General features: G+C 42.8%; 1 protein-coding gene across 7 annotated transcripts in view; it reads left to right on the top strand.

Annotated features, from left to right (window-relative positions):
- Positions 1-1,287: 1,287 nt before the first annotated feature.
- The window catches only part of ECT2L (epithelial cell transforming 2 like), an 81,428-nt gene continuing 57,838 nt past the window's right edge, over positions 1,288-24,877 (top strand). For 4 of the 7 annotated variants that reach the window (XM_078447373.2, XM_078447380.2, XM_078447377.2 and 1 more), the window contains exons 1-5: positions 1,288-1,401; positions 12,062-12,153; positions 13,943-14,139; positions 14,945-15,071; positions 16,217-16,329. In XM_078447373.2, the coding sequence (XP_078303499.2) occupies positions 14,970-15,071; positions 16,217-16,329 (215 nt within the window). In that variant the 5' untranslated portion in view covers positions 1,288-1,401; positions 12,062-12,153; positions 13,943-14,139; positions 14,945-14,969. The other 3 variants (XM_078447375.2, XM_078447376.2, XM_078447379.2) reach the window with 3 other exon arrangements.

A 24,877-nucleotide genomic window follows, 5' to 3' on the forward strand; every position in this document is an offset into this window, starting at 1 on the left:
TCATCCATGTTATGACTGGCTTCTCTTAGCATAATATTTTCTAGGTTTTAGGGTTCATCCATGTTGTGGCATGGATCACTAGTACGTTCATTTTCATGACCAGATCACATTCCGTTGTGCGGATAGCCACATTTTGTTTATTCAATCGTAGCTCAGTCGCCTTCACATTTTAAAAGACGCCCCTGCTTCTTCCTCGTTTCCAGGACAGAGAAACAAGCACCTAATTGGGGATGCGTGAGTGAAACCCACTGAATGATACAAACAAATCTCAATCTTAGTAATTTTTGCCATTCTGAGCTCAAAGATTTTTGATCAACTTATCTGATTGCTTTTTGATACTCATTTTAAAAATGAGGAAATGAGCAGAATATGAAATACAGTCTTCCAAACTTTTCAGTTGGGTTGAGAGACTAGGGATTCCAGGGTGGGGAAATAGCGTTTTAGGGTCTGACAAAGCAAAAAGGAAATTTTGCCGCGTGACATGTTTTTCTTGGATGGGTCCTGAGATAGAGTGAAGCACAAGCTGTTTCCTGTGGGGTCACTGACAGAGCATCAGATTGATCTTGTTTATTCATTTGGTTCATTTGTCCTTTGTGTCAAGGGACCCCATGTGGGTCTCAGGTAATAAAATTTTAGCTTCTCTAATTGGTACACACAATTTAAACATATGTTAAAGGCAACAGGAAAAAGCTGAGATGCCTGGATTAGAATAAAACTATGTAAGAATCAAATTTACTATATGCTGTATATTCCTTGTAGACAAATTTTAATTACCGATGGTAAAACAAAACAAAACAAAACACCAGAGCAAACCATTTATATTTAGTGTTACTTCCAGATCCCTTAAACGTGTTTGCTTTGGTTTTGGTACCTCCTGTATAACGCTAAACTTGACAAGAAGTATTAAAATATTCCGAGGATTTGCTGAAGATAAACCCCACCTTTCCCATCACACGGCCTTAAAATTGCTGGCTTTCTTTGCGACCAAGCTAACGCTGGCTTCAGTGTCCCATCTCCTCCTGGTTGGGGTCCCGCAGCCTGGCGTCTGCCCCTCCGCTCTAAGCCTTCGGGGGTCCCACCTCAGGCCCCCCCGGGGGACGGCGGAGGAGCCGGGGCCCCAGAGTGGCCGGAATCCCGCAGCGGCCGTGGACAGGCCTCGGTGGCCCACGCGGGGCCAGCACCCCCCGCCCCGCAGACACCTGCGGGCTGCGGCCAGGCGCGCGGGGCGGGGACTCCGAGGAGCGGGGTTGGGGGTGGGGGGGTGCTGCCCGTCCCCATGGAGACCGCGCGCCACCCGTCCTCGCCGCGCTCCGGGGCGGCCGCTGGCTGCAGCCCCCGCTTGTCACTCGGCGGTCCAAAGAGGAGGCGCTCCGGCCCGGGTCCCGCGCCCACCTCCGGGAGGTAAAGCCCTTGGCCTCCGGGCCGCGCAACTTTTGCTTGAGACCCTTCGGGCCCAGCACCGGGGAGGTTTAGCTTCCCTGCGCGACCTCCGGAAGACCCGAAGCGGCGCTGAGGCGGGCACCGCCCCTCCCCCACCCGTGACCTTGAGAGCCGCAGCAGCCCCACGATTATCCGAAAAAGCTGCAGTGGCTCCGGGGAGAAACAAAAGCAATCTTTCCGTGGGTTTGACTTGGGCGGTGCCAAGGAAACTCTTAACCTCTTCCAGAGCTTTCATCTGGGGTAGAAATGAAGTCAAGTTATTGAGCACTTTGGAAAACAGTGATTTTCATCCGACCCCAGACTGGTTCACACCAACGCCTCTCCTCCTCCTTCCAGTTTTCAGCCTCTTCCCTACGGTAGAGTCACGGGAGCGTGGGGAGTGGAGCTGGGGGCAGTGACGGGGAAATACACCCTGTTGAGAATACAGTTCCTGGTTCGAATTGTGTCGCTCTAGCAGTTAATATGCTAAGTTTTGATGAACAGGACAAACAACTAAAGACATGATACTTCCTTTTTTTTTCTTCTTTTTAAAAGTACAAAGTGATGCGCTTTTTAATAACTTTCGCCATAGTATCAGAACAGAATATCCCGACATCATCTGTATCGAAGTTCAGCAAAACCCAGGCAATTTGTTTTCGGGCCCTTCTTGACATTTGCGCACCTTGGGAGTCCTCAAAACTCATGCTCTAAAACTTATTTCAGTAGGAGAAAGTAGGGATTAGGAACTTGAAAGTTTACAACAGCCATGGCTGGTTGGTTATTCCTCCCGAATGAGTTTAAACAGTGCAATTGCTTCTTGTTACAACTTTAATCTTGGAGTTTTAAACTTACTTATCGGGGAGCCAATCCAACATTTATGTGCATTTGGGCTCACAAGTACGGCATTTCCTATCACCTCCTGTGCCATCATAGTGCAGATTTCCTCAAAACATGCTGTTACCTTCATTATCCATTACTTTTTTGTGCATTTAATAAAAATAATATACCACTTTATGTTCAAAATAAGTCATGTTTTTATATGCCCTGAAAAGCAGGCATTTAACTGGAATAATCTTTCATTTCTGTTTTCATAATCACACACATTGTCCTTGTACTCTGGCTTTTTCACAGTCTTTAAAACCAGATAACTCTTCAGAGGCATATTTAAGGGATTAAATTGGGATTTCTTCCCTACGCCTAGTACTTGATTCTTTTTTCATGTTGCAAGAAGACTTTCTATAGATTTTTGTTTTCCATGCATAGAATCTAAAAGTTTCTTGAGGAAGTAATGCCAGGTACTTATGTTAAAAGTTTAGGTGACTTTGCAATAGCCTCTGAAATGTTGAAAATGTAGATCATGCTTAAGGGATTAAATTTCAGATAATAAATGAGGCGTTGTGCAACTTGCAGGTGTGAATCATAAAAGGACTCAAATGTAGGTACCTCTGTGGCAGAGAACAATGTTTGTTTCTAACTGGCACTTCAAGTCATTTTGTCTACTGCAGTGGGGCAGGACCAGGCGAACGTACATTTCTCCAACCGGGTAAGGCTGTGGAAACATCGTTAATGACAACATGGTTCTGTGCTATCCTGGTGATAATTTAACGCTGTATAGACTGGCAACTGGCCAGCCATTTCAACCCTTAATCTGGCTTTGGTTGTCACATAACAGGCTCCTCCCCACCTCACCCATCACCCCACCTTTTTTTTTTTTTTTTTTTTTTTTTTTTTTTTTTTTTTTTTTTTTTTTTTGCTAGGCATAGAGGTAGTAGTAGGTCAGTTGCTGAGTTCCTCATCAATATGCCAGTTGTAAAGGATAGTCGGCCATGAAAGAGAAATCGTATTTCCGGATTAATCCACAGCAGCCATAGATCCAATTTATTACACTCACTCTTTAGGAAAAATCCAGTATAATTTTTAAATTCAATAACCCACTATTCCCTGTATGACCTTGGATGGTTTTCTTTACCCTGTTTTTCTCCTCTGTAATCTAACTCCCAGGGTGAATGTGAGAAGGAGCTAGTGTGTGGGAAAAAGATTTACTAGCACAGTGCCAGTTAGAAGAGCCACTCAAACAAAAATTAAGAGAAGTTTACCATTTGTTACCTGGCTCCCTCCCCACTTTGATTTTGTAACAATCTGTATGTTGGATCTAGTTATAAATGAGAAGAGCCACAGAATTGGGGTCTCCTATTTCATTACCTTCTGAGAACACACTTCAGAAACATTTAGAGCCCTTGTTTTGCAAGATAATGTAAGACAGAGCTACCCAGTTGGTGTCATCCACACTGGGGCCTCAATTCAGTGGAAAACTGGGATATGAGCAAGGCAGTGAGTGGCTGGACCTTTACTTTCCCAGGAGTGACACGCTACTTTGTGTGCAAATAAGAGATATCCTAAATGATCAAGGAAAAACTGCATGGGACAGTACTTTGGCTCTTGGAGAAAGGACACAGAGCAAAGATGAAAAATGGATGAGAATTTGGTTTTGTATACCTTGGTTTTGAGTCTCTCATGGTATTAGAAATAGTGGTGACTGCCATATTGTAAACATAATTCACAAGGAGTATTCTTGCCCCAGAATTCTCATTCCAAACGACTACCCTAAAATACTTCCCTTCCTTCCAATTTGCTGATGTTGTGAAAGAATGATCTGTCAGATGTACATATTAATTCGATTCTAAGCCTATTTTACCATCTAACTCACTTAATATAATGATGGGAATTACTAATAATATCCACATAAGTTGATAGATTGTCACAGCTGTGACATAGGTGTCAAATCCTAATAATCAGTGAAGGAATTTGGCTTTTTCTGAGCTAGTGACTTGCTTTTCAGCCCTTGAATGTGGAAAATTAGTAGATGCGAACAATTATTCCTTTACTCATTCAGCAAGTACTTGCCAAGTGCCTGTTTGGTGCAAGTGCTAAGTGGCTAAATTGGCTCCCAACGACCCCAGCTTCCTGAGAGCGATGCCCTTAGTGAATCCTCTCCCCTCGAATGTGGGCTAGATTTGTTTCCAATGCAGGGGTTGCCAAATGTTTTATGTGAAGGGCCAGGTAGTAAATGTTTTTGGCTTTGTGGGCTATATGGTCTCTCTCTTTCTCTTTCTCAATTACTCAATTCTTCCTGTTACAGTATAAAAGCAACCATGGACAATATGTAAATAAATGTGATTAGCTGTATTCCAATAAAACTATTTGCAAAAGTGGTTGGCAGGCTGAATATGGGCTGCTGACCACATTTGCTGACCTCTGTTCTGACTAATCAAAAAGTGATGCTGTGTTGCTTCTGGGATTCTGTTACACAAAGATGCCAATTTCCATCTTGCCTGCCGTCTTGCCCTTTAGCTTGTTCAGTGGGTGGAAACCAGCTGTCATTTTGTAAGCTAACAAGTTAGGAAGCTCACATGGGAGGGAAGCCTCCAGCCAAGAGCCTGCAAGGAACTGAGTCCCTGTTCCTGTGGTCTGTGGGAACTGAATCTTGCCAACAAACCACTTACATGAGCCTAGAAGTGGATCCTTCCCCAGTTGAGCTTTTGGATGACCACAACCCCAACTGAAACATGGTTGTGAGAGACCCTGAGTCAAAGGACCCAGTTAAACCATGCCTTGACTCCTGACACAGAAACTGTGAGATAATAAATATTTGTTGTTTTAAGCCACTAGGTTTTGGGACTCTTTGTTATGCAGCATTAGATAACCACCACGATAACCACATCACATAACCAATATGCACTATGACAGGTTCCTATAACAATGAACAAGGGAAATGCTGCATATTATTTCCCCCTCTCGGAGATTCACAGTGAGCATCATCATAGTTAAGTTTCTATAACATCTTACAAAAAAGAAACTTATTTCATTGTGCTTAATCATTTCCTAAGCATATTTAACCATGGATCCTGCTTTTCTGGGAAATGATTATTAATATCATATGGAGCTACTATTTGGAAAAATATAAAATGCTGGAATATGAAAAGAAATCATTCAATTTAAAGAATTAGTGATCGCCAGCATGCCATTTGTCCTTGGGTTGAATAATCAGCAAAAATGACATCTTAAAAGAATGTAAATAATCCCATGGAAATTTCTATCTCTATCTCTAACTCTCTATTGGCAATTTTATCTCTATATATGATATACTGTACTCATATATTTAAGTCCACCAGCAGAGATAGTGACTGTTCTTTCTGCAATGTTCTGCTTATTATATAACTCAGTAATCCCTTAACACAGAGGATAACAACGATTTTAAGAACTTGCTAAATAAAAACTCCTTATGTTGGCTCTTGGAGGGATTTCACATAACAACAGCTGGGCGTCTTAGGAAACTAAGGATTTGTTTTGATTTAATGTTGATTCAGAAGGAGGTATTTAATTTCCCACATTGCCATGAGGTTTTTATCTGAACAACACATTATTATACTGTAGTCTGCCAAGCACAGCATTGCTTTGCTTTACACATGAGGAAACTGAGGCTCAGAGACTAAATTACTTGTAAAGCTTTACTTGGGGGAAAGGAGGTCAGAGCAGGGATCCAAATTCAGTGTTGTCATGCTACCCTCTGTAATATTTCTAAAATTGTTCCTAATCTGGTACATGCCTTTCCAATATATTCATTTTTAAAACATGCTTCCATTTCTCAAATGTGGTAAGAAGAGCCTGCAAATGTTTGTCTTATTCTCAAAATCTCCTGGTTCTCCCATAAAGTTTCTTCGGCTACGCCAGGACCCATTGTTCTCTCTCTTCTTGGGATTTATAGCAACAGAGGGTTGCTTAGAAACTGAGACATTTTCTGATGCTGGAATCCCAGCTAGAATTTCACTGCCAAGTGGTCATCCAATTTTTTTTTTTTTTAATATCTCCAGTAATGGACTTAACCTCCTGAGACAGCTAAAGCCGCTGAAGTGGTTGTTTTCCCACTTAGATTGATCCAAAATCTGTCTCTCTGACATCACACATTGTTCTTAATTTTGTCTTCTGGGGGATCACAAACCATGTGTAATTGATTTTACATATAAAAAGCCTTCAGATAGTTGATGTGCATGTGTGTATGTGTATAGTGTGGGAAAGGGGTCCAATTTCTTCTCTCTTTTTTTAAAACAGATACTCTGGTTTCTATAAATGGAAAAATCCATCTTTTCTTTGATTTATCATCTAACAAGTACCCATGTATACTGGAGTCTATTTTGGACTTTGTCTCCTGTTCCCCTGGCTTAGATATTTGTCTCCATACTAATGCCATGTGACATTATTACTACAGCTTTACAGTGAGTCTTTCTAGAAACATGTCTCTCTCCCTTGTTCTTCCAGACTGACTTGACTATTTGGGGCCCTTTAAACCTCCATAAATATCTTAAAATCAGCTTTCCAAGTTCCACACACATACCACCATATCTCTTAGGATTTTTTTAATTGAGATTGCGTTGAATTGGTGGATCCATTTGAGAAAACTAATGTCTTCATTCTTCCGAATTCTCTAATTCATGAATAAAACATATCACTCCATTTATTTCGGTTCTTTAAAAATGTTCTTCAAAAAAATTTTATCATTTTCTTCACAAAGTTTGTACTTTTATTTTTTTCTCGATACTTAAGAGTGTTTGTTTTTTTATAAGTGATATCTTTTTAAAACTTCTTGATAAAAATAGAAGATGTAGGGACATCTGGGTGGTCCAGTTCGTTAAGCGTCTGACTCTTGATTTTGGCTCAGGTCATGATCTCACAGTCCGTGAGTTCAAGCCCCACATGGGGCTCTGTGCTGACAGCACAGAGTCTACTTGGGATTCTCTCTCTGTCGCTCTCTTTCTCTGCCCCTCCTCTGCTCTCTCATGCACTCTATTTCTCTCAAAATAAATAAATAAACTTAAAAAAAAAAAAGAAATAGAAGATGTAGAAAAATATGCGAATCGTATGTATGGAACTCAGTGAATTGTAAAGTGAACCCCACTGGGTCCCCATAGATCAGGGAGCAGCACCCCAGAGTCACCTCTTATGTTCCTCCCAGTCATACCCTCTCTGTCCTACCCAAAGGTAACTGCCATCTTAACTTCTAACACTGTAGCATAGAACCGTGTATAAATTAAACCACACAAAATGTGGCATGCTGTTTCCAGCTTCTTTTGTTTAATGTCTTATGTGTATGATTCACACACATTGTGTGTAGCAGCAGATTGTTCATTGATATATAGCATTCTCGCCCAGGGATACATGACAATATATTTATCCACTTGACTGCTGGGGAATGATTGTACCCTTTCCAGTTTGGAGCTATCTGATGTAGCTGTGAATGTGCTTGTGGATATGTTCGGTCCACATGTTCGTGTTTTTCTGTTGAGTCCATTGGAGGCACATGTTCAACTTTAGGAAATAATGCCAAACCGTTTTTGCAAAGCACTTATACCAGTTTGCACGTTCACCAGCTGTATGTGACTGTTCTGGATGCTCACCAGCATATGCCTCTGTCAGTCTGTGCTAGATAACAAACGGTCTCAGACCGAGGTAGCTTGAAACAGAAGTCATTACTTTTCACGATTCTCTGGGTTTGCTGGCCTCGCCTGGCCAGTTCTTCTGCCTGTTATAGTTCGGGGGTCCTTCATATGGTTGCGTTCACTTGGGAGCTCAGTTGGATAATACCCGAGATGGCTTCATTCACACATCTGGTGCTTTGACGAGGGGGGCTGAAACAGCTTTGCCCTGGCTCAACCTCTGTCTCTCCAGATGGTCTCTCATCATTCTGTAATGTAGCTTGAGCTTATTTACACGGCAGCTAGATCCAAAGCGTACCGAACGAAAAACTGCAAATCTTCTTAAGGCCTAGGCCCAGAAGCCACACATCTTCACTTTATCAACATCCATCAACATCCTCTGCCTCTTGATGGAAGAACTGATACGCATACACAAGGATGGGAGCAATTTTTCCTGGCCATATGTGCAGACGATATACCCCGTTGTGTTCTCTGGTCACAACAATTCACATGCCTTTTGCATGCAGAATACGTTTACTCCATCCCAAGACACCTAAAGTCTCATCCAATTATGGTACGAGGCTTGAAGTCTAATCTCTTGTGAGCTGCATTAGGGCCAATTGCAAATGAGGCTCCTCGTCTGTGGCTTTTCTTGATCTGGAGACCTGTGAACCTGGCTGTCTCCCAGACACCCGCCTTATGCTGGTGACACACTAGAAGGGTAGTATTTCCTGTTCATAAAGACAGGAAACACAAGGCACATGGCAGTTGCTGACATAGCAACTCTGAAATTTAGCCAGGCCAGTTGCCCTGATTATTCCTCGACTACATACAGTCCAGGTCTCCTCCTTGGGTGTGGCCTCCTATTCCATTGTCCTCAGCTCCTCTTAGTCCTGCACTACTGACTCTTGGCTTCACCTTCTGAATCATCCATCCTTTCCAACAAGAAATGATTTGTGGTTGGGGCGCCCGGGTGGCTCAGTCGGTTAAGCCTCCAACTTCAGCTCAGGTCATGATCTCACGGTTCGTGGCTCTGAGCCCCGCGTCGGGCTCTGTGCTGACAGCTCAGAGCCTGGAGCCTGCTTCAGATTCTGTGTCTCCCTCTCTCTCTGCCCCTCCCGTGCTCACGCTCTGTCTCTTTCTGTCTCTCAAAAATAAATAAATGTAAAAAAAAAAAAAAAAGAAAGAAAGAAAGAAAGAAAGAAAGAAAGAAATGATTTGTGGTTGTAATTGCCTAGCTTTCTCAGCCTGCTTTCTGCCTACAGAAAGTTGGTGTGTCAGAGACCATTGCAAAGTTTCTTGGTCCCTTTTCTTTCTAGCTGGTCATGCTTTCACCAGAACAGTCTTCTTTCTATGCACCTAATTATAATCTATTTTTTTTATTTATTTTTTTTTAATTTTTTTTTTTTAACGTTTATTCATTTTTGAAACAGAGAGAGACAGAGCATGAACGGGGGAGGGTCGAGAGAGGGAGACACAGAATCTGAAACAGGCTCCAGGCTCTGAGCTGTCAGCACAGAGCCTGACACGGGGCTCGAACTCATGGACCACGAGATCATGACCTGAGCTGAAGTCGGCCGCTTAACCGACTGAGCCACCCAGGCGCCCCAATTATAATCTATTTTAATACAAGACCTCCTTCCACCAACCTCTTTAAGATAGACTCCTCTCTGCCTTGTGCTGTGATTCAAGGTGCTGTGGGGCAGTCTTTAAGATTCTTAGAAACTCATTTGTTTTCTTTGTATAACTTTTAAAAATTTTATTTATTTATTTTGAGAGAGAGAGAGAAAGGGGCAGAGGGAGAGAGAGAATCCCAAGCAGGCTCTGTGCTGACAGCAGGGTTCAAACTCATGATGAACCACAAGATCATGACCTGACCTGAAATCAAGAGTCGGACACTTAACCAACTGAACCACCTGGGGGCCCCAAAACTCTTTTATTTTCTAAATGACAGGGTCAGTACCATTGCAAACCTTTTAAAGACCTTATAAAGGAAGGCTTTGAAATGAGACCTTTATTATTTTGAGACTTTTTTCTAGCCGAAGATACTGTATTAGATGTTCTTTATTTCCACTAAATTCTACCCCCAAACAAAACTGATCTTTCAGATCATTTCGTGTCTCCCTGACTGCATGATCTGCAGCTAAAAAAATCGATTAGGCTTTTCTACATCCTGCTTAGAATCTCTTTAGTCGGGTCTAAGTATTCCTTGGTACGTTTTCTATTGTCCGTACTAACGCAGACACCAGTGTCACTAAACGTTTCACTGCCACATAACACAGTCACCATTTGCCTGGCCTTTCGTAGCAGCTCCACTGCTCTTCTGCCTCTGCTAACGGTCTGCTGACCACCCATCCACTTTCCACACACTGCCTGTTCCTAAAGTCAATGCCCTATGCCCTCGGTTATGTTATGGCCACACTGTACTTCCGGGTCCCAAGTTTTGTATCAGTTGTTAATGCTGAATAACAAACCAACTTCAAACGTAGGGCCTTAGCCCAATAACCATTGATTATTTCTCATGATTCTGGGGTCAGTGGGGCCCAACTGGATAGCTGTTTTGCTCCACGTGTTGCTCACTAGAATGTTCCTTTCTCCACCGCTCTGCATGCCACCTCTCTCACACGTCAGGTGACCATATATACATGAGTCTGTTTCTATTGGTTTGTCTATTCTTCTGCCAATATCTCATGCTGTTCTTTAGGGTAGCTTTATCATGAGTAAGTCCTAACATCATAGAGTAAGTCTTACCACTTTGCTCTTTTTTTTTTTTTCAATTTCTCTCTTTTTTTTTTTTTTTTTAGAGAGAGAGGGCATGTGAGCAGGGAAGGGGATGGGGAGTAGGGGGAGAGAGAGACAGAGAGAGAGAGAGGAGAATCTTAAGCAGAGGCCATGCTCAGTACAGAGCTCAAAGTGGGGCTTGATCCCCTGACCCTGGGATCATGACCTGGGCTGAAATCAAGAGTCAAACGCTCAACTGACTGAGCCACCCAGTCACCCCTTCTTTGTTCTTTTTGAAGTTGTCTTTGCTATTCTTGATACGTTGCATTTCCATACACATTTCATAATGAGTTTGTCGAACACACACACACACACACACACACACACACACTAGCTTCTGGTTTTGACTGAGATCATATAAATTAATAGGTTAATTTTGTAGAACCAACACCTGTACATATGTATGCTCTTATTTAGATCTTGAGAATTTTCTCTTGATAGGATGTTTAGTATTCTATGTGGAATATTTGTCCCTCACTGAACTTAAATTGGATTTTTAAAAATTATTACAAATGATATACTGTTATTTATAAGGGTTTGTTGTTAGTATACAGAAATACAGATTTAAAAATTTTTTTTAACATTTATTAATTTTTTGATAGAGAGAGACAGAGAGTGAGTGGGGGAGGGGCAGAGAGAGAGGGAGACACAGAATCCGAAGCAAGCTCCAGGCTCTGAACTGTCAGTACAGAGCCCAATGTGGGGCTCGAACTCACAGACCTTGAGATCATGACCTGAGCTGAAGTCGGACGCTTAACCGACTGAGCCACCCAGGTGCCCCCAGAAATGCAGATTTTTAAATGTTGCTCTTATGCACAGCAACTTTGCTAAGCTTATGCATTAAATTTGATAATTTATCTGTAGATTCTTTGATATTTTTTTACATATAGTTATGCCATTAATAAGTAATGACAACTTTTACTTTTCTTTTTAAATTAGTATACATTTTATTTTCTTGTTTTATTATATTGGAGAGAACCTCCAGGATAATGCTGAATAAAGGTAGTAGTAGCAATCAGAAGGAAAGTTTCAACATTTCACTCTTAAGTTTAAGTTTGCTGTGTTTCTTATATAATACATCCTTATTTGGATTACTAAATTACCTTCAAGTTCTAGTTTGCTAACATTTTGTTGTTATTGTTAGGAATGGATGCTGAATGCACTTTGCATACCTACTGAGATCATTATATAATTTTTCTCCTTTGTTTTATGAATGATGAGAAGTACATTGATTTTGTAATACCAAACCAAATTTACATTCCAAGAATAAATCCAACTTGGTGGTGATATGTTATCTTTTTATATATTGCTGGGTTTGGTTTTCTAAGATTTTGGTTAGGATTTTTGCATCTATGTTTATGATAGTAAACTTATAATATTTCTCTTTCAAGGTCCTTATTGGGTTTTGTTATCAAGGTTATGCTGACGTCATAAAAGGACTTGGAAATAATTCCCACTTTTTTCATTCTCTGGAAGATTTTGTGTAAGTTTACTGTTATTTCTTTCTTAAATCTTTGGTAGATACAAATATTGGTTCCAGGAGCAAGATGCTGCCATAGCAACAGCAACACATTCCAAATTACGGGGTGTTAACATCCAGTCTGGCAGCATGAAACTGTTATCGGACACTTGGAACGATGTCAATCCATGTTATAACAGCGCAAAAAACACTTGCAAAACTATAGTTTTGAATAGAGTAAATGGCTTGTACTTTATGCAGAGAGGTAGAAAATGAATGTTCTTAGAATGAATTTGTTACTCCTGGCTGCATTTGCTGAGGTACCTACCAGAAATAGAGGCAGCTCCGAAAACAGTTGGCTAGTTTGCAAGCAGGAACGTAAAGGAATTCAGAGACGGCCAAAAACTCAGGTACTTGCTAGGTTAGAAGATGGAACCGATTCACATCTTCAACTAGTAAAGAAACCATTGAGAAGGCCTGTCAGCAACAGATGCTGCTTAAACCCTGCTTAGTGGAAGGACCAAGCAAGAGGATGGGGTTAGGATCTCTGAGTGGAACAAGGTGATAACCCGCAAGTACTTCCAGTTGGAAAAAGATCTCAGGGAAGAAAGACTTAGGGTTGGGCTCTTCCCAAAGAAGCCTGATAGGCTCAAAATCCTTGCAGTTAAATTCAGAGAGAGAGGGGGAGAGAGAGAAATGCCTCTAAACAATGGTAGAATATAAGAATAGAACACTGCCTGGAATCAAAGCATAACTTAAAGTAGATTTTGAGAAAGTTGTACCGTCAAAGAAATCACTGACATGGCCTGAAAGGGAATGCGATTGTTTGAGACTAAAAATGATAACTGGGCCCCAGCCTCGCACAGCAGGATTTCGGACTTGCTGTGGATCAACTATTTTATATGTCATTCTTCTCCTTTCCAAATGGGAATGTTTATTGTGGTTATCCTTTCCCTGCTCTACCATTGTATGTATAGGAGCCAGGGCCAACCTATCTTTAGAGATTGCTAGAGCATGAGGAGCTATATCTGGATCTGTAGAGACTGTTGTGAATCATCCACATCTTCTGGGATCTGAGCTAAAAATACTGATGAGGTGGCACTTCTGGGTTGTGTCCGTTAAGAAGTGGGCGACCATGTTCTACATGTGGATAAAGAAGAGAACTGACCCAAAGGGTGAACTGAGATAGATTGTATGATGGCTCATGCTGTTGTATGATCCCCCCTGCTGGAGAGTAGGCTGGACCGAGTGACCTGTCCTGACTAACAGCAAAAGTGATGGTATATCACTTCTGAGATTGGGTTACCAAGAAGCTGGCTTCTCTCTTGCGTGCCCTCTCTTGCTTTCTTATTTGCTCTGATGGAAGCCAGCTACCATATGAACTTCCCTGCGGAGAGGCCCATGTGGCAACTAAGACAAGAGAGGCCTTCAGTCCAACAGTCCATGAGCAACTGAATCCTGCAAACAACCACATGAAAGAGCTTCACATCCTTCAAATGAGCCTGGAGTCCTAGCCAATCCCTTGACTGCAGCTTTATGAGAAACCCTAAAGCAGAAGTACCTTTTATGGCCTTAACTGTGTCCCCCCAAATTTCATGTGGGAGCCCTAACCTCCAATGTAACTATATTTGGAAACAGAGCCTATAAAGAGGTAATGAAAATTAAATGAGGTTATAAGGTGGGACCTTAATCCAGCAGGACTGATATTTTTAGGAGGACAGGAAGAGACACCAAAGATCTCTCTCTCTCTCTCTCTCTCTCTCTCTCCCTCTCTCTCTCTGTTGCCTACCCATTGTACTCGTTATGTAAGCAGAAGAAAGGCCCTGTACGAACACAGAGAGGAGGTGGCTGTGTCCAAGCCAAGCACGCAAGTGTCACTAGAAACCAGCTCTGACAGCACCTTGATCGTGGACTTCTAGCTTCCAGAATTGTGAGAAAATAAACTTTTGTTGTTCTTCAAGACACTCACTTTGTGATATTTTGCTATGACAGCCCCAGCAGACTGATTAGGTACTCCGCTATGCTGTGCCTCGATGCCTGACCCACAGTTGTTTTGAGCTGTTAAATTTTGGGATGCGATGAATCCACTGCGATGGATGCCTGATACATTACGCTAGGTTTATTCTCTATGTCCTCATTGTGTCCTCAAAAGATAGGCAGGTAGAATGCCCTCTTTAAGCCCTTCAGATTACTGCTTTCCAGGGAAAGAAAAAGCAGTATTCCTGGTTGGTAGAGCATCATCCCAATTTCTGAGTCATTTTCCCAGAAAAGTGAAAAACAACTCTGATTTAGATTCACATTTGGGTACAAACAGATGAGGACAGAATAAACTGCAATGCCTTGGAGTTCATGAACTCCCCGTGCATATTTGTATGGATTATCTTCCACAGGGATGTATATATACACGTGTATATATATGTATATATACACACATAATTTGCTGTAATTTTATCTAAATAAATATATAGATGTATGGGGCGCCTGGGTGGCTCAGTCAGTTAAGCGTCCGACTTCAGCTCAGGTCAAGATCTCACGGTCTGTGAGTTGAGCCCCACATCAGGCTCTGTGCTGACAGCTCAGAGCCTGGAGCCTGCTTCAGATTCTGTGTCTCCCTCTCTTTCTGCCCCTCCCCCAGTTGTGCTATTTCTCTCTCTCTCTCTCAAAAATGAATAAATGTTTAAAAAATTTAAATAAATATATAGATGTCAATGAATGGCAGAAATTATTAAAATTCCCATGATGACAACATTAATATATTGGATGTTTCTAGGTGATCTTAATTAAGCCTCTATTGAAACGAATGTATATATCTTAGGGCTGGAAGAAAATAATTTGCTGAGATGTCAGCTCAGGATTCTTCTAGAAAAACTCTGGAAATGGAGTGCTTTCACACAAGATTCAGTGCCTGGACACCTTTCAGCAACAAGTCATTAAATAGAGAGGTAAGTTAGATATTCTGGAATAAAAGAAGTTTAATTTGTAGGGCTGATTTTACTGTGACATTCGGAGTCTCATGTCACCATATTTAAAAAAAAAACAAACAAAACTCTGAAGAATTTAGTCTTGGAGTCACTTCAAACAAAAACAAACTTCTATTTGTCGGCCCCAAGACAGTCTCTTCTCACTCCAGTCTCCAACTCCTACTTTATGAGGAGCCCCAAGGTCTGCCTCCCCTTTTCCCTGTACCTCCAGGGACAAAAGAGAAGCCTCCAGAAAACACTGTGTGCTGGGGGGAAGAAAAGAGGAGGTGCTTTGGTGGTGTTCGATATGGAGAGTATTCATGTACAGTTAATTCTCTGTGTATTTCTTTAATCCTCTCTTCTCAGTTCAGTTCAATGGCCGGGGGATGCCCCTCCTTTGAAAGGTGGTGCAGGAAGTAGTTACTGACTGGCTTAGGCAGCTCTGTCAATCATTAACGGCTGATAGCTCATGCGTGGTTCAGGCCTGTTCCAAGGGAAGGAGACTAGCCGGGCTAAGGCCAAAGCCTGACCCAGTAATAAAGCCAGTGAGTTTGTATATATCATCTGAGCAAAGCTGGAGCGACACCCAGGTTTGGGGGGGTCCTTGGCGTATGTCTTCCTTGGAGACACGGCTAACAATGGCTACTTAGCAATATTTATTCACTCTTGTTTTGGTGAGGGTTATAAAGATGTAGGACTGTGGGTTAGTAAAATCATACCTACTTAAAATGGCCCTGTTGTTTTCACTATTTAAGTGTAGCCTGTAGGTGTTTTCAAGATGAAATGTTTGGCATCTGTTTCCCCAGGCCACATTCGTTTAGGTAGAAACAAGAGCCAGGATTCATTACCTCTTTGTTCTCCAGAGAGGCCCTCCTCGGGCCCCACTGTAATTATATCTTCTGGCCAGCCTTTCCCACCAGCCCACCCAACAAGCCTGGGCTTGTCTCTCTATCCCCAGATAAAAGCAGTTGAAGCGGAAGGGATAGACCTCTGCTACACAGTGAAAGTGCTTCACGAACTGTAACGTGCTATGCAAATATTAGCCATGAGGTTGGTAGACTGTCTAAGGATTGCTTAGCAACTTAGATTGAACTATACAGGAAAATGACATTTTCTCTCCCTTATAGCTCTTTCAGGAAAGAGTTGCTCTTATAAGTCATTGGTTTGACCTCTGGACTAACAAGCAACGTCAAGAATTCTTATTCACGATTTTTTTACGATGCACTAAATCACAGTTAAGGTAAATGTAGCCCAAGGATGTAATTATCATTGGGTCTTAAAGGAAGATAAAATATAGTAAAATGTTTATATAACCTTTAAGGGTTTCTTTTTTTTTTCTTTCCCTTAGAAAGAACAAACAAAGCGACTGGTATTTTAAGGTTTATAAACAGAATCTTCTAGTGCTGCTTTCTCCTTGAGGATAAAATGGAGCCTTGGAGGGCTAGAACACCTCCACACCACAGTGAGATGTTTAGTTTCTGCAAACATCAGAGACTTCAGCCAGTGAATTTTTAACATTCTCTTAGTGTATTAAATTCTCCTTAGAATGGAAGGATAATATATGTCAAGTAGATATCTGGTACACAGGCGGTCCATAAATAATTGTTACCTGAACAACGGATCTGAAATGAACGGATCTGAAACATATCCGAGGAGTGACCAGGGAAGTAACATTTAGGAATACGGGCAAGAATGGTTAACGACAGTCGCCACCGATTGCCAATGGCTTCTTGTTCTTTTCTTGCCCTTGCCTCCTATGTCTGTTATTTGCTTTGAAATACTCCAGCAGAGATGGTGTGATATTTGAATGCACTGGTTGAAATTACATACAGGAACAGTGAGTGTTTTGATCAGGATTTAATGCTCTAAGCGTGATTAGCTAGCACTGTTACTGGAAAGGTCACAATGTCTCAGTTATTACAAGATACTTTGCTAGTTAGCATAGCAAATATCAGACATGAGTTATTATCAGAGCAACCAGTGGCTTGTTCATTTGTCAGATGAACGGTAGAAATGGATTCTTTGGAAAAATTGAAGGTATTTAGATGTGGGACTGAAAATATTCTAGAGAGCCCTCCGACACGCCTGTTCCTGGCTGAAGAATCCAGCCAGCCCAGTAGCAGGTGCTTGTAAGACTTTATCCCCAGATCAATGGCCTTGCCAGTCTGGGGGTTTCTGGTAGCCTGAGGCTAGCAATGAGGGTAATAGTAGAATCTCGCTTCTGGAACATTGCACTTCCTCAACTGAGCAAACCTTTCACCCAAAGGACAGAGAGCTGGGACTCCTTCAAGCCCATAGAGGAGACTGTATGAAGTGCTTGGGGGTTGTTTACTAGGTTTGTTTAGGGAAACTGTAGGTATAGCAACGTTTGGTGTTAGTTGTTTTCACTACAGCCTGGTGGTGAGGTTGCTGGGAGAGGCGAATCTCTGAACTGCTGAGGTAGCTACCAAAAAGCGCCAGAGTTGTGCAAAACCAGATTGGCCTATTTTACTTTGTAATACCTGCCTTCCACCCTTTCTTACACTCCCTCCTGCCTGTCTCTTTTCAGTCAGCCATTTCTTCTCTCCTACCTGCTTGCTCACCTGCTCTCCCGCGTACCCTCGCCTGCATCCGCGGGTGCACAGTGGTTTGTCCGCAGACGGCCCCCGATGGAGTCACCAAGTCACCGGAGGGAGGCAAGCACCTTCCTGGCTGTGTTGAAAAAGGCTGCAAAAACAGGCCACAGAAAAATAAGCTCTTTAGTCAATGCTTAAAAATCAGGGAAGGGAACTTTTTATGGGAGTCATTGGCTGGGTTTCCTTTTAGTCCAACTTTACAGCTTTCAAGATAAAATAATAGACCAAACCCCAAATCCAAAATTGCTTGTGGTACATCATGTTCTCTTCTCATGTATCATAAACCACGCAATTTTAGCTGTAACCACTGGAGGTCAATAGAGATCTTGTGGTATATTTTGAGGCTCATTAACATTAGGCCTGACATTTTGTCACTGGAAGTCATAGCCTTTGTCTGGTACCTGAGTTTCTACTATGACATAAGGATATGGGACTAATCTGCTCAGTGGAATTGCTTTGCTTTGTTTCATAGTAGCTGCATTTCTGCAGAGAGCTGTGTAGGTTTCATAGTTTCATATGAAGCTATTATTACATATTCTGGGCTGCTGCTTTTTTTTTTTTTTTTAAAGAATTTATTTTTTTTTTAACGTTTATTTATTTTTGAGACAGAGAGAGACAGAGCATGAATGGGGGAGGGGCAGAGAGAGAGGGAGACACAGAATCTGAAACAGGCTCCAGGCTCTGAGCGGTCAGCACAGAGCCCAATGCGGGGCTCGAACCCACAGACCGCGAGATCATGACCTGAGATGAAGTCGGCCGCTTAACCGACTGAGCCACCCAGGCGCCCCTGGGCTGCTGCTTTTAAGGGGAAGTTGTATGTCAACTTCTGGTCTCTAGATTTGGCATCCTGAACCCATCTTTAATTTGTAGTGGTGGTTTTGTTGCTGAACATCAATTAGTTTATTCCCCAAAATTTAGATTTTTTTTTTTTAATTTATTTCAGTGAGAGAGTGTGAGCAAGCAGGGGAGAGGGGCAGAAGGAAGGAGAGAGAGAGAGAGAGAGAGAGAGAGAGAGAGAGAGAGAGAATCAACGCAAAACTCAAACCCACGTGACCCTGTGATCACGATCTGAGGTGAAATCAAGAGTCAGGTGCTCAACCAAATGAGCCACCCAGGTGCCCCTGGATTAAGTCTTTCTTCCTCTCTCTTTGGGTCAGCCATGTCTCCTCTCCTGCTAACATCTACAGAAACTATTTGCTCATAGTCTAATCCAATTCGAGTTATGCTTGATTTTAATCAAATGTAAAAGCCCAATTCATTTTAGTTTTTCAAGTCAGTGCAATCAACTTTCTTTTAGACATCTTTATTGATATAGAATTCACATGCAATAAAAGTCATCATTCAAAAGGTACAAGTCAGTGGTTTTAGTATATTCACAGAGTTGTGTAAACACTACCACAATCTAAGTTTAGGGCATTTTCAACACCCCCGAAAGAAACTTCCTACCCATTAGCAGTAACTTTCCATCTCCACCCCCAGCACTGGGCAACCGTGAAATCTACTTTCTGTTTCTATAAATTGCCTTTTCTGTACTTTTCATATGAATACAGTCTTACAACACGTGGTCTTCTGTGACTGGCTCTGTTCATGTATTGTTGTTAAATAACAAAATGCAACCAAGTAAATGGGCGGGACCCACTTAGCAAGTGGAGCTGGACTCTAAGAGGAGTTGTACAAAATAAAATGGAAGGAAAGCTTTTATGGTTGGAGGGTGGGGGTAAGAAAGCTATTAGCAAAAGAAAAGGATTGTTCCAAACAAGGCTGTTTGCTAGGGGAAAGAAAAAGCAACAGGTCTTATCACGTAGATTGCCTCATCTTTCTTCGGGGGATAGAGACTGTGTACCAGACTTGTTGGTGCAGATGGGAAGAAAAATTTTCCTGACTGACCGGTTAAAGCCCCATTTCTGGGGGAGGCTGAAACTGCAATTATTGGGTATCAAGCCGCGGTTCGGCAACTCGGTCTAAGTGACACCATTTGGGGCCCGTGATTTTCTTTGCTCAGCCAATGTTCCCAAGGGTCATCCATTTTGTAGCAAATATCAATACTTCTTTCCGTTTTGTCGTTAAATAATATTCCATGGATGGATAGTCCATATTTTATTTACCCATTCCTAAGTTGATGGACATTTGTGTTGTTTCCACATTTTGGCGATTGTGAATAATGCTAAGAACATCTGTGTGCAGGCTTTTCTAGATGGATGTCTTTATTTCTTTTAGGGCTCTACCTAGAAATGGAACTGCTGGGTCAAATAGTGACAGTGCAATCAACTTTTGATTGTTAAACATTTCTTTTGAACCCTATTTATTCTTATAGTCCCTATTCCCCCACCACTGAATAAGCTTATGGATGCATGAGAGAATTTAGCATTGCTTGAATGTCTGAAGTATTTATATGTAAACCGGGCTGTATTGGTACAAACCCCGTTTTCAAGGCAGAGGAGCCATTGTTTAGATGTTTTGTTTTATAATTTCTGGATAATTTTGTCTTACTGGAAGCAGTCACAGTTATAAAGGTATTAAATAGGATATTGTGGTATAGGGTAGAACTATGTTGTCACAATTTTCTTTGAAAGTTTTTTCTTAATCTCAGTGAGGTAAGATTTTTCTTTTCTGTGCTAAAATATATTCCACATTGTTCAGATTTAAGAAGATTTCTTTTAATGTTTTTATTTATATTTGAGAGAGAGCAAGACAGAGTGCGAGCAGGGGAGGGACAGAGAGAGAGGAGAACACAGAATCCGAAGCAGGATCCAGGCTCTGGGCTGTCAGCACAAAGCCTGACGCGGGGCTTGGACCCACAAACCGTGAGATCATGACCTGAGCCGAAGCCAGATGAAGCTTGACTGACTGACCCACCCAGGCGCCCCTTAAGAAGATTTCTTAAATGGAGTTTCATGATATTTAAGACATTTTTCAAAGGTTCAGCTTCTTAAACCATCACTCTGGCAAGTTCTTCCTCACCTCAACTCTAGTGGCCCCTCTCCTGGGACCTTTCCTGGACATCTTCCACCCCCAGCAATGTTTACAAACCTCTATCATGGCATTTCCCCCAGTATATCATGCTTATATGACCACGTGTCTAAAAGCTTCCGTTAATGTCATCCCCCTGCCACTCGATTCGGCTGCCTTTTCCTCTGACTCCCAAAAGGACACTGGGCTGTTTGCGTCTGTCCCTCAAAGAATCCCATGAGAAGTTTGCCTCTGGTCTCCTAGCCACACTGGTGGGACCGGTTTCTAATTGCCCCGACTCAGCAGCAGGCAACGCCCCACACAAAGGCCTTTCATTCCAGGGCTGGAGCTGTTCAAACCTGTAGCTTTCCCCGGTGGGTCGTCGGGGCGACATTCATGCAAGTGCAATCCCAAGACACAGATGGACTGTCTTCTTCTGTGTGTGTGCATGTGTGTGTCGGTGGAGAGGGAGGACATGAACAGCGAAGGATTCACTCTCATCATTTGTGTCCATCACAGCCGACCAGAAATGGGGTGGTCCAGAAAAATGTACAGTGAAGAGAGAATACCCCCCACACTCACCTCCCTGCACCCACCCCCTCTTTCCAAGCGGCCCGTGGGAGGGCTCAGGCCAGGATGTCTATCCCATCTGTGAACTGTGAGGAAATCTGGTGTGTGCATTTCCCAGAGACGATGCATCTAGGTTAAATTTGAATTCAGAACAGCCCCATCACTCTGAGTTCCTGAGCACCCATTTGAAAGGAGACTGTTTCTGTGTGGAGGTAGCAGAGAGCATATTCAAAGGCCCACTGGGTTTCTAAATATCCAAGGTGAGTCTGGAAATCTGGTTCCTCCTGAGTCTTCTCTCTCCTCAGCCCCAGGTTTTGGACATGCTCCCGTCCTTTCACATAGATCCCATGGTCATGGATAACCATCATTTGTCACTGGGGCAGTTTTTAGAAGTGGATGAAGCTAAGAAGGAAAACCCTTGAGTTTTATTGGGTGGGGATGGGCACAGAGGGAGAGTGGATGGTGGGAAGGTCATTGGCTTACGCTAGGCAAAGCCTGTGCGCTTGAAATTCTCACTTCCCATTTTGTAAGTGGTACCACTCTTCTATGGTGGTGCCACACTTTAAAAGGTCTAACTTGGGGCGCCTGGGTGGCTCAGTCGGTTAAGCGGCCGACTTCGGCTCAGGTCATGATCTCGCGGTCCGTGAGTTCGAGCCCCGCGTCGGGCTCTGTGCTGACAGCTCAGAGCCTGGAGCCTGTTTCGGATTCTGTGTCTCCCTCTGTCTCTGCCCCTCCCCCACTCATGCTCTGTCTCTCTCTGTCTCAAAAATAAACGTTAAAAAAAAATTTTTTTTTAATTAAAAAAAAAATTAAAGGGTTTAACTTGTCTTTACAGCACTTAGCACCACCTGACATTATGTTATATACAGTACTTGTTTACTTACCGTGTGTCTCCTCCACTAGACTGTAGCTCTGTGAGGGCAAGAACTTTTTCTGGTGACTCTCTGTGTCCCTAACATTGAGAACAATACTAGGTACACAGCAGCCACTGGGTAAATGCTTGCTGAATGAAGAGATCCTAAACACTCCTAATTCCAAGAATAGCCAAAAAATGATCAGAACAACTTTTTCATTTGCTAGCTCCCTGGGAGGAAGGAACTTTTCAAGATATTCCAAGTTCTCAAGTATGGGCGATTACGAATACTTTGCTTCGCTCAAGACTTTTCACTATTTAATTAACTCAAGACTCCTATAAAACAATTCCAGAAGGAATTATGCACAGTAATAATACCCAAGGGTGGCATGTCACACAACTCCGGGGGTGCTGTTTCACACTGTCATCTGTGTTAATGGCACCTCCTGAAGTTGTTCATTGCACAATTTCCCAAATGCCGCAGCCCTGATAATTAACGCTACCAGCCATTTATAAGGCACAGGATATTAGCTTCCACAGCTACCAAGAATCCTATTACTTCTGTGTAGGGGGAGTGAAATTCCCAGATAAATCGTAGGAAAATGGAGAAAGGTTTTAAGAGAACATCTGTCTCTGTTCTGTATTGAAGAATCTGTTTAGGAAATGTCCAGGAGGGTTACGGCAGAGTAAGCATAGAGGTGGCTGCAGACGAGCCCTAAGTAGGCTAGCAGGTCTTAGGAACAGAAGAAGAAAACCCCAAGTGCACAGGAAGCATTCAGTGGATGTTTGTCATCTTTCCTCCTGTTCTCCCGCTGTATTCTTTTGATGTCATGGTTAGAATGCTTTCAGGTGCAAATAACAGAAATGGAATTCAAACCAGCTTCAGAAGAAACGGGAACGCATTGACTTAAGATTGGTCTAGCTTCAGGCCGGGAGAGATCCTTGGATTCAAACAATGTCACCCAGGCCGTGGGGCCTGCCTGCCTGCCCCCCTACTCCCCCCACCCTCACTGCCTTCTCTTAGCTCTGCTTCCCTTTGTCTGTTGCATAGAACTGAAACAGTAAGTGCAAGACCCTTGTGCAGGAAATTATAAACTTGTGTTAAAGGACAGTTAAAAACAAAAACTGAAAAGAAGATGTGCCATGTTTAAAGATGCCCATTGTCTTGAAATTAGTCTTAAAGTTCAGGTCAGTCTTAGTGCAAATTCCCAAATAGGATATTCTTATGGACCTCGAGAAACTGATTCTAAAGCGAATCCAGACAATAAAATGGATAGCGACAGGGGCGCCTGGGTGGCTCAGTCAGTTAAGTGTCTGACTGTTGATTTCAGCTCAGGTCACGATGTCAGGGTTCATGGGACTGAGCCCCGTGTCAGGCTCTGCAGAGACAGTGGGGAACCTGCTTGAGATTTCCTGTCTCTCTCTCTCTCTCTCTCTACTCCTCCCCAGCTCACATGCGCATGCTCTCTCTCAAAATAAAGAAATAAAACTTAAAGAAAATGGATACCAACAGTTAAGAAAAGTATAAATATAAAGGAAAAAAGGAGTAAGAGTTATATTACCAGATATTAAAACCACATTTGCCCCTTTAAGAAATACCTGTAGTCAGATCTCAAGTATAGAGGGGAGCAAGGACAGAGACAAGTAAGAACTCTGAACTAAAGGGGCAACCCGTAAAGGTTGGGTGGATCAGACGCCTGGGCAGCTACATAGATGTTTTCTTTCTTTGGTGCCTGTTTAGCGGGCCAGACACTGTTGATTACCATTGCCTGTTTCTTCTCCATATTCCTGACAGAGGCCCTTCTCCCCAGGCATTATGTGCTTCAGAGGCGGCTTGTCACCCTGCCCCGCCAAGGGTGAGTCAGGCTTGGACAGGTTCACGATGATTCCACCCCCTTGGTGGCGTCTGGATTATGAAAGGGCATGTAGACACTAATTCTGCCTGAGGACACATGGCGAGTGGCTGCTAGAGAGCTTCTGGGAGAGTTTTCTTAGCTCTCAAAGGGACTTAAATAGGGGCTTGAGGAAGGGACCTGCCCTTTCCATCTGTGGTTCCTGTTGTGTGAGGATAATCGCTCACTTTGTTAGTCATTTGGAAATCACCTCAGGGAATGAGCCTAAGGACCAAAGCAAACTACTGAGGAGGCAAAGTGAAAATATGGAAGATTCTGGCCTTTGATGACCTCATTGAGTCCTTGAATTCACTAACCCTGGAGCTGCCCTGATTTTCCTTATTGCTTAAGTGAAAGGAAGATAAATAGGTTTAATATGGCCCATAATGATCCACTTACCCAGTCGTCCCTTCTCTGGTCATATCAACCCTCCGGAATTTAGCTGTGAACCAGCTACCTTTAGAAAAATAAAATGCATCGAAAGCTCAACTGACGCTCTTTACACATGGGAGAGAGACAATTAGATTCCCATGCAGGTCTCAGAACTTCATGAGCTCAGGGCCTCCAAAAGGAGTTCCACCTCCTCCTAAGACCGCCCTACACACACCCAGTGCTTTGTACTCGGCTTGACATGAGCCCCGGGATCTGCTGCTACTGGGAAGTCAAATTCCCGGATGCTGAGAAGGGCTGGGCCCATAGGATCACTTGAGTTTGTAAAAACAGACTCTGAATCCCATCCGTGGAGATTTTGGCTCAACACGCGGGGATGGGGCCGAGGAAGCAGTATTGACTCCATTCCCAGAGTGCTGTGGCGCACAGCCAAGGGTGACCTGATGGCCCCAAGAGTCCACTCTTCCTCAGAGGCAGGAACGCAGGATGCACGAGTACCCCGTTCCTTCTATTCCCAAC

Source organism: Panthera onca, chromosome B2 (genome assembly GCF_046562875.1).
Source record: "Panthera onca isolate mPanOnc1 chromosome B2, mPanOnc1 haplotype 2, whole genome shotgun sequence".
NCBI classification, from domain to species: Eukaryota; Metazoa; Chordata; class Mammalia; order Carnivora; family Felidae; genus Panthera; species Panthera onca.